The 17092-nt window shown below is 43.9% G+C and overlaps 1 protein-coding gene across 1 annotated transcript in view; it reads left to right on the plus strand.

The window, feature by feature from the left end:
• Positions 1 to 17092, plus strand: part of NDUFAF6 (NADH:ubiquinone oxidoreductase complex assembly factor 6) — a 106164-nt gene that overhangs the window by 34625 nt on the left and 54447 nt on the right. The window contains exon 6 of the mRNA XM_073631995.1: positions 4845 to 4978. Coding sequence (XP_073488096.1) covers positions 4845 to 4978 — 134 coding nt within the window. The remainder of the gene's footprint in view (positions 1 to 4844; positions 4979 to 17092) is intronic.

Below are 17092 nucleotides of genomic sequence, written 5' to 3' on the forward strand. Positions count from 1 at the left end.
CACTGCAAACAGAAGAGTGCTGTCACCCTATCAAAGCAGCTATCTGATGGGGGCGTGGCCTGGCAAACAATGGAGTAAGACTAGGGTAGAGTGAGCTCCCTGTACTAAAACTCCTGAAAGAGATCCTGTGCTGAAATCCAGGGAAGAAAACTTCCAAAACTATTCCCCTGAATACCGGGCTTACAGAGAGAATGTCTCCGCCGAAAAGGGCGACTGGGGCGGTCGACAAACTGGCACAATACCGCCATCGGGACAAAGATATGCAGCTCGAAGATGGCGCTGACATGTGCTCGGACTCTGAACCCCATGCCTCTGGTACGGCCAAAGTACTAGATGCCATAGCGGCTCTGCAGGGCACCCTAACCGCAAAAAATTGATGAGGTGAAAATAGATATTTCCCTGCTGCGGCAAGATTTTTTTGAAGTTAAAGGACAGAGTCACGGAGACTGAAACTCGAATAGGAACTGCGGAGGATATCCTACATCAACTGAGGCACACTAGGGAGGACATACAGCGGCAGATCCAGCAGTTGCACTCCCACCTAGACGACATGGAAAACTGTCTACGGAGATGCAACCTTCAGTTTATAGGTCTCCCGGGGAAGGAGGAGGGTACCGACCCAGCAACATATCTGGAATCTCTCCTCATTAAAAGTTACAGTAGGGAGGCTTTCTCTGTGATGTTTGCAGTGGAGAGGGTACACCGCATCCCAGCGAGACCCCCGCCACCTGGAGCGCCTCCTCGTACCTCTATAGCAAAATTCTTGAATTTCCATGACAGGGATAAAGTTTTGCGACTTACCAGGGAAAAAGGAAACATCCAGATGGGAAATAGCCAGATCGCGGTGTTCCGGATTTTTCCAATGAAGTACAGAGGAAAAGATCACAATTTCAATAAATAAAATGCCGTATGAGAGCACAGCACCTCAAATATGCAATGTTATTTCCCACCAGACTGCGGGTGGAGGAGGATGGCTGTGTACAGTTTTTCGAAGACCCGGCTGCAGCCGCGGCGTGGCTTGACCAGAGGGGTCGCCCGGCCTAATGGTTTGTTGAACTTCCAACCCCAGTGAGTATATACTTTACTTCTTTCTGACGGGAAGACATTTAATTTAATACGGGAAGTGAGAAAACCTGCTTCCCCCACAGCGCCCTGTTTTTATGACAGAGTTTCCTATTATGGAGAGGGTAGAGCGTGGGAGAAATGTTACCGTTCTTATATGCCATAGTGGTGTTCCATAGGCTGGTTCTGAGTTAATTATCCCCCAGTTACTGGAACGTGGACACCGCTACAAAGCAAGCTCACTAAGCATAGATAGAGGCCAAACTACTTGCCGAGCGTTTAGTTCCTGTGCTGTAACCTGACGGAGTACTACAAACTTATATAACTAGTGTACAAGATGTGGAGCGCCTCACACGGCAACATACAGACTTGGAATCTGGCTATATCCTAACACAGCTATGTGCAAGAACAGGGAGCCCACACGGAGGGAGTTTTGCAGTGATTTAGCCCCCCTTCTTAACCTCTTTCTTCACGATTGACAGTGAATTTTTCGCCCCCTTAGAAATGTTTATTCAACGTGTCTCAGAGATAGTAACTACGATAAGTCTTGTGCCTCCAGCTGGTCAGAAACGCTGGATGTTAAATTTCATGTTGAAAGTTCGGGACTACATGCTCACACCAAGTTGGGGAGGTGTGCAGCTGGGAGGGAAGGGTTCTGTTCAGCGTTCTTGGTATAGTTATGGGAAGTACAGCTCAGTTGTATATTACATATGTACAGGTATGCATATCACATATATTAATAGGAAGAAATGCAGTATACAGAAACAGAGTTGCAGGAATTGTATTATGTATGATAACTTGATCTTATTCTGCTGGTCCAGCCACGATGACATGACTCCAGAGGAAATATGACCTCTATTACATTTTTAACATGGAATGTGAGGCACTTGCGGGACAAAATTAAACGAACCGCTGCAGTAGAATTCCTTAAGTCACAAAAAGCTGATGTTATAGCGCTGGTGGAGACCCACGTTACAGGTCACCTACAGGCGGCTTTAAAAAGACCATGGGTAGGTTGGGTTTATCATAGCACGCACACAAACCAGTCCAGGGGAGTATCGATAATTATAGCTGAAAACGTCCCTTTCGAGTTGATGGATCCCCCCAGTAACTCACCACAACACACCAGACTAAGCCGTATACTGCAGGAATTTGTCCTGACAGATGTCTGGAGGTGGCAAAATCCATCCACAAGAGCATACACATGTCATTCTGCTAGTCACAATACGATGTCAAGAATTGACTTTGTGTTAGCGTCGAATACCCTGCTACCCAAAGTTATGGGATCAGGAATTGCTCCTAGAGCCCTATCGGATCACTCCCCGTGCTGGATAACGGCCTCCCTGCTGAGATCAGCTCCCATTCCTGTATGGAGACTTAATCCATTTTGGCTTTCGGTCATACCAGACCTCAAAGGTATAACAAAAGAATTGCAATATATACTAAATGATAAGTGTATTATAGAAACAGATGTCATGGAGTGAGACGTATTCAAAAATCGGGCCCGCAGGGTACTGTCGTCTAAAATAAATAGATTTAAACTGTCATCTAAGCTCATCTTGCAATTGACAACCGACAAACTGCAGGAGCTTGAAACTGCATACACTTTAGATCCCAGTTCTGACAATCTCCAAAAAGTAAAACTGCAAACTAGAGTAGTAACCCACATGCATATAGAGAAAGCCAGGCAACAAGTGTTCTTCTGCAAACAGCGAGTGTTTGAACATGGCGAACAAGCAGGGAAACTACTAGCGTATCTAGCGCATTTAAATGACAAACCCCCAGTGGTGGTGTCCCTGACTACATCTCGGGGATATCATCACGGACCCCCCTCAGGTGGCGGCCCGGTTTCAGTCATTTTATAGCGAACTGTATAAAACACAGAGCACTCACTCCCAACAAGATATTCAAAACTATTTGCACAATATACAATTCCCCAAACTCAACCCAGATCAAGTTAAGATGTTTGAAGCCCCTATAACACAAGATGACCTCTCAGAAGCAATGTCCCAGCTGTCTAAATCCAAGGCACCTGGCTTGGATGGCCTACCTTTAGAATTTTATAATACCTTCTCGGAGATACTTATTCCCAAACTAAAACAATTATACCAAAACATCTTTGATAAAGGAGTAACCCCCCCCCCTCTCCATGCAGGAAGCACAAATAATAGTCCTACCTAAGACAGGGAAAGATTTCCAATATCCCGAGTCGTACCGACCCATATCCCTACTAAAAAAAAAAGAGCAGCTATCTGATGGTTTTACTGGCAGTATCAACAGCTATTTACAAAATGAGCCACAAAAAAAAGACTAAACAAATTAACATGTATTTACAAAAATGAGGGTATTATTAAATTACCGTAGTAAATTGGGGTATAATTAGGGTATTTAAATTGTGATTTTAGCGTTTGACCATAGTTTTCATTTTATCAGACTAGCCTATGATGTTGTTTAACCAGAAATCAAAAAACTGGCTCACACTGCTATGATCCAATGCAGTGATGATGAGCATTCATTAATCTATAAATGTGAAGAATTTGGGATGTGTCTGGACTGCGGGGATGTTTTCCCTTGCTGTGCTGCTTCTCTTTCTCACAGGTGGTAGGCACGTGAATTGAATGACTTTTTTTTTTTTTTTTGCAAAAGTTATGTCAGTGAAAGACAGATACCTGATTTTATGAGAACACTATCACCATAATCAAAGACCCACAGCTGTCTGATGTTAATGTAGGGCGGTTCACACACCTACCGTATATGCTTTTAGCTTTTAGTAAATATGGTAGAGAGTGACCAGGTGTCCTGTCCCAGGAGCCGCACATCTAGTCAAGACTATCTGTATGATGGTGATTGGTAGTCTCAGCCTGCACCCACTGCCAGGCCACGATCCCAACGCATTTCACTCCTGCCCCCCTGGAGCTTACTCATGGGGATCCCCATGAGTAAGCTCCAGTGGGTGGAGTGAAACATGTCCCCCTTTTCCACTTCCAAGAAGGCTTTTTTCATCCTTCACAGGCCTTACAAGCCTTAGTACCAGGTGACACGTCCTCCTCCTAATGTAGGGGTACCCCCACTTGCTTTGATGGGCAGACGATTGCTGGCCTTCGTGGACATTTGCATTGGGGAAATTGAGCATGATTTGGGTTTGCAGTGTAGTATCTCTGGGTTACAAACTGGAATTCCTGACCCTTCCTTTCCCTTGTTTCGTGCTGTCAAAAGTTTTGTTGAATCCACAAAATAGAGCAGTCAATGCAATAGAATTGTTCATACAATAGGTGTGATGGTTAGATGTCTACAAGCTTTTGGCCATCATGTATCAAGGTGTTCATTATGCCGCGTACACACGACCGGACTTTCCGGCAGAAAAGGTCAGACGGAATAATTCCATCGGACATTCCGATCGTGTGTGAGCTTCATCGGACTTTTTCTTTCTAAAATTCTGACGGACCTAGAAATAGAACATGTTTCAAATCTTTCCGACGCAATCAGTTCCTATCGGGAAAACCGCTCGTCTGTATGCTATTCCGACGGACCAAAAATGATGCAAGGGCAGCTATTGGCTACTGGTTATTGAACTTTCTTTTTCTAGTCCCGTCGTACATCATCACATTCTAAACAATCGGACTTTGGTGTGATCCTGTGTAGGCAAGTCCGTTTCAGCGGAACTCTGTCGGAGTCTATTCTGACGGGAAGTCCAGTCGTGTGTACGCGGCATTACAACATAAACTACATTTAAACATCAATGCTTTAAATAATGACTGTATATTCCTCCTCCTCTTCTGTAGATGTTAAAGATGTTCATGCGGACCATGCTGCCAGTCACATTGGCAAAGCACAGGGTATCGTCACATGCTTGAGAGCCGTTCCTTTTCACAGCAGCCGGCGGCAGGTCTTCCTGCCTGTTGACATCTGCATTCTGGTGAGTACGTACGTACGTACATTCATTCAGTAAAGTTCTTTGTGTTCCCTGGAAAGGCTAAGTACATTGTCACGGACACCAAGTAAACTTCCAGTAAATTATCTTAAAGTGCTGGTAGTAATGGACTTGGATTTAACCACAATGTGCGTTTTCCCTTCAGTTCAGCACAAGCTGTTTGTGTAGTGGAACCATGCATTAGGCGGCTTTCTCAATCATTTTGTCCTTTTTTCCAAGTGTGGTTGTCATGGGAACGTCCTGGGATTTCATTAAAATGGGGGCAACAAAAGAAAAAGCTTACATGCCATAATAATTTGTGAATGGTTTTAAGAATGACAAGTCCTTCAATTTGTTACTTTCTGTCTGGACTTCATAATCCTCCACTAGGTCAGAAGGCGAGACTAATCTTTTAACTCTATTTTGGCCATGGCTGAGTAGGCCCATGTTACCTGCTTTGCTGTTGAAGCAACGAATTGGATTTTTAACAAGTTGAGACTCAAGGGTTTAAAATTGTGATTGGTGCATCTAGGAGTTGTTGTCGTCTGCAGTGAATTGCCCTCTCGTGTTCTTGAGCCTTGAGTAACTGTATCTTCAGTCTGAGTGCAGTGAGCTTGAAAAAAAGTATGTTACCCCTTGGAATTAATTGGTTTTCTGCAGTAAATTGCCATATAATGTGATCTGATCCTTATCTAAGTCACAACAATAGACAACACAATGTGCTTAAACTGTAGGTTCACCTTTACAGGAAATCTGTAAGATGACCTTACATTGGACCCCATCCCTCCTGGTCCCACCTGTACCAGATTGGCACGATCCCCCACTGCCAGTCACTGAAAAGCTGCTTCACCAATCTAGGCATTTAAAAATCCTGGCGGCTTTCTCTCCTCTTCTTCCAGTGCTGACAGTACAGGCTAAGCCGCTTCTGATTGGGCAGCGTCGTCCATGTGATGACCTCTGAAGCTAAAAAGCTCTTGGCTGCCGCAGTACTTACAAGCTCAAATGACATTGCCATTCTTAAAGTGATTGTAAAGTCTTGTTTTGTTATTTTTCTCTAAAAACAACAAACATGTTATACTTGCCTGCTCTTTGCAGTGGGTTTGCACAGGGCAGCCCGGATCCTCCTCTTCTCGGATCCCTCTTCGGCTCTCTTGGCCTCTCCCTCCTGTTGAGTGCCCCCACAGCAAGCAGCATGTCCATTAAGATACAGAGCCCTGGTTCAGCCCCACCTCTCTCTCTCTCTCTCTCTCTCTCTCTCTCTCTCGCGTGCGCTCTCGCGTGCGCTCTCGCGTGCGCTCTCGCTCTCCCCTCCCTCCCTCTCGCTCTCCCCGCTCTCTCTCTCCCCGCTCTCTCTCTCCCCGCTCTCTCTCTCTCTCTCTCCTGATTTGGCGAACTGACTTTGACAGCAGCGGGAGCCAATGACGCTGCTACTGTGTCTTATACAATCGGGAGGAGAGTCGTGGACAGAGATGGGGCTCTGGTAAGTATTAGGGGGGGGCTGCTGCACACAGGTTTTTTTTTTATCTTAATGCATAGAATAAGGTATGTGCAAGACTGGCCAATTATCTCTATAAGCAGAACCTGCAACCTCTTAACCGCTTGCCGACCAGCGCAGGCTGATGTACGTAGGCAGAATGGCACTGGCAGGCAAAAGGGTGTACAGGTACATCCCCTTTAAGAAGTGATGTCGCAAGCGCGTGCCGTGGTCTCTGTGTCCACCGGGTGCCCGCGATCGTGTCACGGAGAGGAAGAACGGGGAGATGCTTATGTAGACAAAGCATTCCCCGTTCTGCCTAGTGACAGGACAATGATCTACTGCTCTCTGTGATCGAGAGCAGTGATCACTGTCCTGTGTGTTCAAGCCCAGCCCCCTCACAGTTAGAATCACTCCCTAGGACACACTTAACCCCTTCACTGCCCTCTAGTGGTTAACCCCTTCACTGCCAGTGTCATTTACACAACAATGCATTTTTAATTGCACTAATCGCTGTATAAATGACAATGGTCCCAAAAATGTGTCAAAAAGTCCGATGTGACCGCCATAATGTCGCAGTCCCGATAAAAATCGCAGATCGCCGCCATTACTAATAAAAAAAAATAAAAATGCCATAAAACTATCCCCTATTTTGTAGATGCTATAACTTTTGCGCAAACCAATCAATATACGCTTATTGCGTTTTTTTTTTTTTTTTTTTTTACCAAAAATTCGTAGAAGAATAAATATCGGCCTAAACTGAGGAAAAAAATTGTTTTTTTTTATATGTTTTTGGGGGATATTTATTATAGCAAAAAGTAAAAATACTGAGTTTTTTTTTCAAAATTGTCGCTATTTTTTTTTTGTTTATAGCCCAAAAAATAAACACCGTAGAGGCGATCAAATACCACCAAAAGAAAGCACTTTTTGTGGGGAAAAAAAGGACCTCAATTTTGTTTGGGTACAGCATTGCACGTCTGCGCAATTGGCAGTTAAAGCGACGCAGTGCCAAATCGCAAAAAGTGCTCTGGTCAGGAAGGGGGTAAAATCTTCCGGGGCTGAAGTGGTTAAGCTGATCATAAGGCTACAATCAGATTGTGTAATCCTCTTTCAATCTATCAACAACTTTGAAGCAGAAAAACCTGCCTGATTGGGCTACAAATTGGATGGATTGTTACACTGTTTTTAAGGGAGATTGTACAATCAGATTGTCACATGTATGGTAAATTATAAGCTTGTATACAACTAATTATTTTGGGGCGGGGGCTGGGTGAAAAACTATTCAGCTGCATCTCTGGATCTACTAATCATCCTCCATTTGTTTTGGTAACTGACTGTCAGTATGAATCACCTGAGTAGTTTGAGCCTGAAATGGGAAAAGAATCCCGTAAATGAGTAATCTTTTTCTCCATTAAAGTTTATGTAAAGGATGGGATTATTCATCAACACATACTGCCCTGTGATTAAACTGCTGTATTGTGCAGTTGTAGGAGATTGATAGCGTAATCAAACTACTGCACATTTCTTGCATAGCATATCTTATAAAACAAATGCGATCAAAAGAATCCAAAAACATATGTGACTTTAATCCTGTGATTGGGGAAACTAAAGCCTATCTGTCTATATAACCGTCACCTACTGTATATCTGTATATGTCTTATAAATCAAGCGAACTGCTGTAGTTCTTGTTTGCGGGCGCTAGGCCTGTAGTCCCAGACCAGGGTTGTCGACTGTTAGTAAATTCACTGACATCACAGTAAACATCACAGATTTTACAAAATGTCAGTGAATTTACTATCTGTCCGTAAATGTCTGTTATGGACTGAGGACTGCGAGAGGCTGATGCCAGGGTAAAGAGCTCCAGGCTCCTCCCAAAAAAGCTGACTGCTGACTTTTAATATTGGGGCACCTGTCTGGGCATCCAGCGGTGTCCTTACACAAACCGATTCTTCAATCGGCTATTGGTCCTGACGCTGCCATCTAGACGAAGGGAAACCGGCAGTGAAACCTTGCGGCTTCACAATCTGTGAGTGTGCCGCAATGTTCTGGGACCTGTAATTTGTCCCAGAGGATTGCAGGGGAAGGAGGGGGGGCTGAACTTCCAGCTCAGTTCGCCGTGTCGAAAACCAGGTACCCGCTACCCCCCTCCCCCCAAAAGGTGCCAAATATGAAAGCGGAGGGGGGAGGCGACAGACAAGCGCAGCTTCCCCTTTTGGTGGAGCAAACTTAGGTACAGGAACTCCCCGAGTTACGAACACAATAGGGACTGTAGGTTTGTTCGTAAGTCGAAGTTGTTCGTAAGTCGCAACACTGCATTTGTAAGTATAACTTCCGGTCGGAACACTGCATTCGTAAGTGTAACGTCCGCCTGTGCATGGATGTGGGATGTTCTGGGCATTTGTTATATTTTCTGGGACTCTTCTGGCTATGCAGTACATGTAGTACTGCAGTATGGGATGTGTCCGGAGGTATCCAAGACCAGCGTGGAGCACAAGGAGTCGTAATTAGGATTCGTTCGTAACTCGGGTGTTTGTAACTCAGGGACTGCCTGTATTTGCACTGCTTGCATCTTTACAGATAAACATTAGTTTGTGTCTTTTAGATTATGACTTTCACCACCCAGTCATGGGTCTGCCATGTTCACTACAAGGTGTTACGGTGCTCATCCCTCTATAGGTTGGTAAGGGGTACATATAGAATTGCTGAAAGGTGTGATGGGAAGCAAACTTACAGATTCACCTTGGAGATGAAAGTTGCAATTTGTGCATAAAGGTCCTGGGTTCAGGAGGGCTAAGGAGTGCTAAAAGACATTTAGGCTCTATGCACACTAGTGTTTTTTTAAAAGCTAAAAACATGCTGGCAAAAAAAGTGGATAAAAAACGCTGGTAATAGCTTTTTGTAGTAGCGTTTAGGAGCGTTAGCGTTTTATTAGCATTTTTGCAGTTCCTTAAAAAAAAATTGTAAAAAAATGCTATTAACAGCATTTAGCAGTAGCATTCCTCTCCCTCTTTTAACTCTAGTGCTTTCTATTGGCTAAACAAAAATTGCCTGAAGCTGTAATACGCTTCTAAAACGCTTTAAAAAAGATTGCAAAAAATCTTTAAATAACGCCCGAAAACCGCCAGTAGAATCGATATGCTCAGGTGTGAATGGAAAGTGTAGTGAATTGAGGATTTGGTGCTTCAAATGGTATATGTCCTTTTTTTAAAAATAGTAGGCAATTGTTGAGTAGCAATAGTAAAGTCTTCTAGTCCAAACTGATAAGTGAACGAGGGGTTAAAAGGCAGCAGCTATCCTCAGAGGGTGTTTAGAACCTCTATAAAAATCAATAAAAATCATGTAGAAAAGGAGGGAGGGGGAGGCGCCAACTAAGTGTTGTATTAAGGGGTAATCATTTATTGCACAGGATAAAAAACACTTACAAGATGCAGAAAGAATTCATGCCCATCATAATCTAATCAGTCCAGGCGGTTCCTGTGCCATCCTGTGGGCTACATGTACGGTCGGTCCGATAGCTGGTGGGGATGTAAGCCGGGTGTATAGCTGGATCTCCAGGGCTAGCAGGAAACTTCATGCAACGCGGATGCAAAAGTGACGTCACCAGCTGTCGGAGCGTATGTGGAGCCCGCTGGACGGCATAGGAACCCATCGTTCACTTATCAGTTTGGACTAGCACACATTACTATTGCTACTCAACAATTGCCTACTATTTAAAAAAAAAACACATATACCATTTGGAGCGCCAGATCTCCAATTCACTACACCTTCCATTCACACTAGAGAATATCAATTTTACTGGCGTTTTTCAGGCTTTTTTTTTTTTTTTTCTTTTTTAAGATTTTTTTTTTTGCAGCTTTTTACAAGCGTTTCAGAAGTGTATTACAAGCGTTTTACAGCTTCGGGCGTTTTTTTTTTGTTTTTTTTTGTTTAGCCAATAGAAAGCACTAGGGGGAGGACAGGATGAGGAAATTAGGGGTGGAGAGCTGCTATTTAAGCATTTTATGGGCGTTTTTCTGCTCAAGTCAGGCGTTTCTGTTGAAGTCTATGGGGCCAAACAACACTTCTAATCTGCCAAAAAAGAAGCTTGTGTACTTTTTTGAGCATCAGTCTACAGAAAGCTTGTATTGTGAACAGGGGCCATTGAATGAATGGAATTTTTGCTTGGGCGTTTTGGAGCTTCAGTGCTGAGTGTTTTACAAGCTGAAAATCACTCAGGTGTGAATGGGGCCTTAGGGTAACAAAAAATAATTAAATGTTGTGTATAGTTTGGGATTCCAACTACAGGGGGTCCCCGGGTTACGAACAAGATAGGGACTGCAGGTTTGTTCTTAAGTCGAATTTGTGTGTAAGTCGGAACAGTACCTTTTTTCAGTGCAAATCCAGTCTTTTATTTATTTTTGTATAATTTTCTTATTTTTAATATTATTTTTCTTATTCTTTACTTTTTTAATTACTTCTTTTTTATTTTATTAATTTAATTATTACTGTATTTCTTATTTTTTTTTATTTTTATCAATTTTTTTTCATTTAAACTTTATTGCTATCACACAGGAGAAAACAATTCCCTGTGTGATAGCAATTGGAGGTGACAGGTTCTCTTTTTTGACCCTGTCACCTCCAAAACAGGAGTCCCAGCACTGTGTTAGATTTCCACAGCAAAGCACAGCACAGCTCTCCCCTCTTACAGTTTACATGGCAGCAGGGACAGGAGACACCAGAGAGAGGGGAGCCGATGTGTTGATGTGTGATGGCACAGCAGGGAGATGGATGGATGGAGACAGCAGCAGTGTCTGTGATCCGAGTCCGGGCAGGCCGGCCGGCCGGCTGGTCGGCCGCAGTGCACCTCGGCGGGGCAGCGGCACAGGAAAGACCGGGGATCCTGGAGGCTTCACTAGGCCGCGGCCACGACGGGCAGTTTTAGCGGCCTGGCAGGCCACCGGACCTTACCAGGCCTGTGGATGGGCAGGCCAGGAACGGAGGAACGGCTCAGTCAAGCAAGGAGAGGAAGATTCGGCTGGCAGTGACGTCATTCGGGCCCCGTTCGTAAGTAGGAGTTGTTCGCAAGTCGGGGACCCCCTGTAGTTATCCTGTCATTATTCTACCAGTCAAAATTCAAGTTTTCTATGCCCAATCCCTAAATAGAGCTCCTGGAAAGTAGAAATTATAGATATAGATCCCAGCTAAGCTCTGCATATGAAATTCTAGACCTCTCAAAGCTGCACCGCTAAAACCACATGTCATAAAGGAGCTAGGAGAAAGACGGGCGGGCTTTAGGGCTGAAAGGTCAACAGCATATCACATATTTCCTTTGATGAGAGTATTCAAGTATATTGAAATGTGTCATCTGCTGATTTTTGAGCAAAGTGATTTTGTTACTCAAACACAGGTGTAAATAGTCATAAAGGATTTGGCCATACTAGAAATGCTAATTGAGATGGTAAAGAACCGTAGCATGGTCAACAGTTGTCAGATCTTGCCGTAATGTCCAAATGTACAAAATATACATGCAAATTATAACAGACTTAGCTCCTGAGTTTGCTCTCTTCCAGCAGTAAACGTTATATGATCCCCATTGCCACTCCATTTGCTTTTTTCAGCCATTTTCTTCCCACATTGGGTGTTGAGCAGTCGCTGATGATATAATTCCTGCCCATTACAGGTAGTAATAGATATAAATCCAAACCTTGTCGAAGTCACTGAGATTTCTCAGTAGATTGAGGCAAGTTGAGGCATTGATATGTATTCTTTTTAATGTCAAAGAAGTAGATAAAGTTATTAGGCAAACAAGGAAAATTGGAAATGGATATCGGGCGTTAAACGGTCATCTCCAGACAAATATAATATATCACAAAATTGGAAATATATAAATATATAATTTATTATTGATAAAAATAAACAGAGACATACATACATGCATGCATACATACATATAAACAAGGGAACAAAAAGCTATCCCTATAAAAACCGTAAAGTATATACAGTGATTACACTATATACAAGCAGCCAGACTCCGGCCGGCGGCTATGTCCAGTTCAGGTGAAAGTCATAATCTCATATACTACAATTCGCATTGGAATTGCACCTGAACCTCTCAACGAAATTATGCGATTTCAGTCCAATTCAGGTGCGATTTATAGTCTCATACACTACAATTCGCATTGGAATTGCACTCGAACTAGTGAACGAAATTGCACCAGACTGGGCTTTGAAATCGCACTGCAAACTGGCCCGTGAACCAAGTCTGAAGGTATTGGTTTTAGTATCGGAGCATTTGTACAAGTACTCATGCAAATGCTTAGTATCGATATTGGTGCAAAGCTACTATTAATGCTTCTGAAGGCTGGGGCATAAGAATTCAAGCCCTTGGCACAAAAATGAATGCAGAGAAAAATGTTAAGGAATAAATGTTGCATGTGTAATGATTGTCAGTAGTTATGGCCTGCTAAAAATTTTCTCTCAAGGAAATATTCAGCTGCATAAAACACCAGTTGTCACATGTGGTACGTGACCTAGTGACAAGTAAAGATGCGAGATGCTATGTTTTCAGTAGTGGTGCACTAAAATGAAAATTCTGCACTGACTTGGCCGAAAACTGAAATGGACAGTTTTAAAAAATATATATATATTTTTTATATATATTTGTATGTTATATTTTAACGTTTTAATTAATATCCTGAATTTAAATGAATATTAAATGTGATGTAAAATAACTTTTATTGGGAGTAACACACAACAGTTGGACAGTTTGTTTCTGTCTAGTCAGGAGTAAGGACCTAGGATCCCTGCTGGGATCTTTTTATCCTAGCAAATTTTCTTTTTTTTTTCTCCATTTTGCTTCTTCTTCCTTTGGCCGCAACATAGCATCAACGGACAGAGGCTAGCCCGCGGGTTAAGCGTCTCGCAGGGTTGCATACGACCGGGCACTGGTCCGAGTCGCAGTGTCCCCTTGGCTGACAGCCCCCCCCCCTTAGGTGACGAGGGGTTCTGTCTGGAGGGATGCCCGCATCCATGGAGTGGTAAGTACAGTCCCCCCTCTCCCCCTTTGTGCGGGGTAGGCTGGACGCAGGTACCCTCCAGGGATGGTCGGACCTGCTCCCTCCTCTCATCCTAATCCCTCAGTTAAGCTGGGGTTGCCATCCCGTGGATGTTCCCGGGGGGACTTATGTGGTGGGGGTGCAGTAGCTGGGGTCTGTTGGGGGTCCCGGTGCAGGGGGCGCAATGTGTATTCCAGCTAGCTCAGCATACAGACACATGTTCCAAAACAGCACGGGCTGTCTGCTGCTTGGCGGTGGAGGCGGCGGCCATTTTCCCTTGGGTTAGTCCCTGGCTGGCGGTCATGTTTTGGTAGTCTGTGACGTCACAGCGGCCATTTTGCTTTGGTCCAGCATGACACTGGAGACAGGCAGAGCAGTGCGGCGGTGCCTGGGCTTCCGGGTCTTCCTCTGCCGGATATAGGAACTGTATGGGCACACGTGTCGAAGCTGATAGTTCCAAACATACGGCACTCCTCCAGCTTGGTAGTGGTGAGTCCTCAGGGGGTCCCCCTCTCTGCTTGCAAGGATCCTGATAGTCCTGAGTGTATGGGGGTCCATAGTGCTGCCAAAAACCTTTTTGTTACTGCAGGGTCTCCCTTATCCTTATGGAGCCTCAGGATCACATCTCCCCCACTGACCCCCTCATGGAGGCACCAGGTCCCTCGGAACCTCAGCTTCCCATTAATTTGCTGACAGCGGTCCTTCAGTCCTTGGTATCCCAGGTGGAGGTGGCATGTGGGCAAAGGCCTAGCAGGAAGCATCCTCTGCCTTTGCATTCTCAGTCTGTTTAATCTGATTCTGAGTCTGGTGCCCCCATGGATGTGGACCGTCCAGTGGGACTTGATACCATGCTTCCTGATCCATTCGATAGTGAGGATGACTCCTCCACAGTCACAGCAGCGAATGAGAAAACACTGGTGGGCTCACTGGTTACTTCAGTGCGTGAGACTTTAAAAATGGAGGATGTAGCCATGGACGTGGCTGTCCATTTTGGTACACACAAGACACCTCGTGCAGCTAAGGTGTTTCTTTATCTTCCCTATTTTAACAAATTTGTCAATAAGGAGTAGGGGCAACCAAAGCAACCTTTTGTGGTTCCCCAAAGTTTTTCAGTACATTAACCTTTTGACGAATCACTTTTAAAAAAATGGTCTGGTGGACTTTCCTGTTTCCAGGTTGAATAAAGCAACCATGATCCCAGTAAAGGATCCCCCGTCCTTTTAAAGACCCCCGGCCGATAGGAAAGCGGAGCCTGTGGTGTGCAGCATGTTTACTATGGCAGGTTCGGCACTGCGACTGGTCCTGGCCTCGGCCCTGGTTTCTCAGACCCTAACTGAATGGGCCAAGCTTTTGTGCCAGGGTCTGGGGAATGAGCAGGTTCCTTCTGCTTACGTTGATCTGGCAAACCAGTTGATCCAGGGGCTGCAGTTTGTATGTTATGCATCTTTGGATATGGCTCCTGTGCTGTCCAAGCTCTCCGTTTCAGTGGTAGTGATTAGGAGCGTGCTGTGGCTTAAGAACTGGTCTGCAGACCAAGCCTCCAAGAAAGCTCTCATCAATGTGCCCTTTCAAGGCGATCGCCTGTGTGGGGCTACCCTGGATGACATAATTAAGGGTGGCGGTGGTGGTGGGGGGTGGGTTTACCTTCCTGCCACAATCTAGGAAAGGGAAGCAGACAACATGTATAAAGGGTACCCAGCTCCCCATTGCACTTTACTCTGTTTCATGTAAACCTATTTCAACTTTAATTGAAAATTATTGTACAAAATAGTATATAAGCTAACTCTAAAATAATTTCACACTGCAGACATGGGCTGCCTTTGCTGGTAGTGCAGTGATATGATCAGATTAACAGCTAGAGTGGGAGCAAAATCTGAGGGGGGAAAAAAGTGACTAACTAAAAAATTTACTTTTATATTATATTTACTCATAAATTATCTGCAGCGCTCACCTCGGCAGTCCTTTTAACTGATTGGGCAAGGGTCAAGTGGGTGGAGTTCATGGTGGCATCACACAAAAATAGTTGGGCTATATAGGGCAGCCACTGGAGCAGAGTAATGGCTGTGGAGCCTGCACATTACGACATGGCACTGGTTGTAATATGCAGCTATATTGCTGCCTTTCTTTTTTTATTGGCAAAATGCTGATAACCCTATTTTCGGACAATAATTTTCGGCAGCCGATATATCGGCGCATCCCTAGTTATCACTAATGATACACATTGTTCATTTAAAATTAGTTATTATAATAAGTGACAAGAGGTAATTTTCAAATAAGGACTCTAGAAGCAAGACAAAATGGAAGAAGACATATTTCCCAATTGCATGCAATGAAGGGGAAGGCAGGGAAGATGAAAACCAAGGACCGGTGGGCGTGAATGTAGGAGAATGTAGGAAGATCCTGTAGGAGTTCATAAATTTGAGTTGTTGCAGTGATAATGATCGCAAAAGCTTCCCAGCATGACTTTGAGGAGGATTAATAGGACAAATAAAGGTGCATGTAAGCCATAACTAATAAATATCTCCCTTCTCTGGTATACATGCTGAGCCCCAGCTTAGGCTTTCTATTTCTCCTCTAGATGTCTTCTACCTTATAAACACCTGTGTGGCCATTTGTATGAATGTATTCTCTTCACTGCCCATTGTAGATTAGTTACCTGGCTTTGCCTTCCTCCAGCATGCCCCACAATGACTGGAGGCTCAGAGCAGGATAATCTTCCAGATTACTCACCAAAACAATAAAGACCAGAGGAATTTAAAAAACACGTCATGAAAGAATTCCAGAGGTAGCCAATATGGGGATAGCCTCTGAAAATGCTAGTTGCCTGGCTTTCCTTGGCTTCAATGCTTTGAGTAACAAACCTCAAACCTGTATGCTGCAACTGAAGTCACTCCTGATCTACTGTACTTACGAATTCTCGGTCATTGGCTGAAAAGTATTGAAGCCAGTGGAAGAGCATGGCAGCCAACTAATGTTTTCAGAAGGATAGGAGCCCTAGTATTTCAATAGTGTAAAAAATAAAACAATTTTAAGGCCAGTCTTGACAATTTCAGGAGCCAATACTGCTTACAGCTGGTGCCTAACCAAAGTTTTCTGTATTTGTCAATGGAACTGGTTGGCGGAAAAAGAAATAAAACCTGCTGGCGCCTTGATTGGGCAGATTGGCTCGTAAATTTCATATTTGTCTATTTTAGAGTACTCACAGACATCAGATAATGATCGATCGAGTTTCACAGATTCCCCTTTCTTGGAATAGCTAGTGATTTTTGCCTTGTTGGCTAGTATGTCTGCTAACAGATGTTTCCTTTATATTAAGATGCCATGAACTCTCACCCTACAGCCTAGTTTCATTTGTACAATTGAATGATTAATAATGGACAAAAGCAAGGTAAATCAATGACGTTGTGGTCTGATTTATATTTTTGATTAGAAAAAGAATTGTATGCTTTGCTTGTTCCTGTCTGAGAGCTTTACATTGCTGAATATAATTTCATCAGTACCCAGATGTCAGCAATAACATGCTAAATCTGGGGATTAATTTCTGCTGCTCTGTTTGTATGGAACATTTAGTTCTTCTGTTATGTTTTATTTATAGTGATTCAATTATGTGTC

The sequence above is a fragment of the Aquarana catesbeiana genome, linkage group LG05 (assembly GCF_042186555.1).
Source record: "Aquarana catesbeiana isolate 2022-GZ linkage group LG05, ASM4218655v1, whole genome shotgun sequence".
In the NCBI taxonomy this organism is placed as follows: domain Eukaryota; kingdom Metazoa; phylum Chordata; class Amphibia; order Anura; family Ranidae; genus Aquarana; species Aquarana catesbeiana.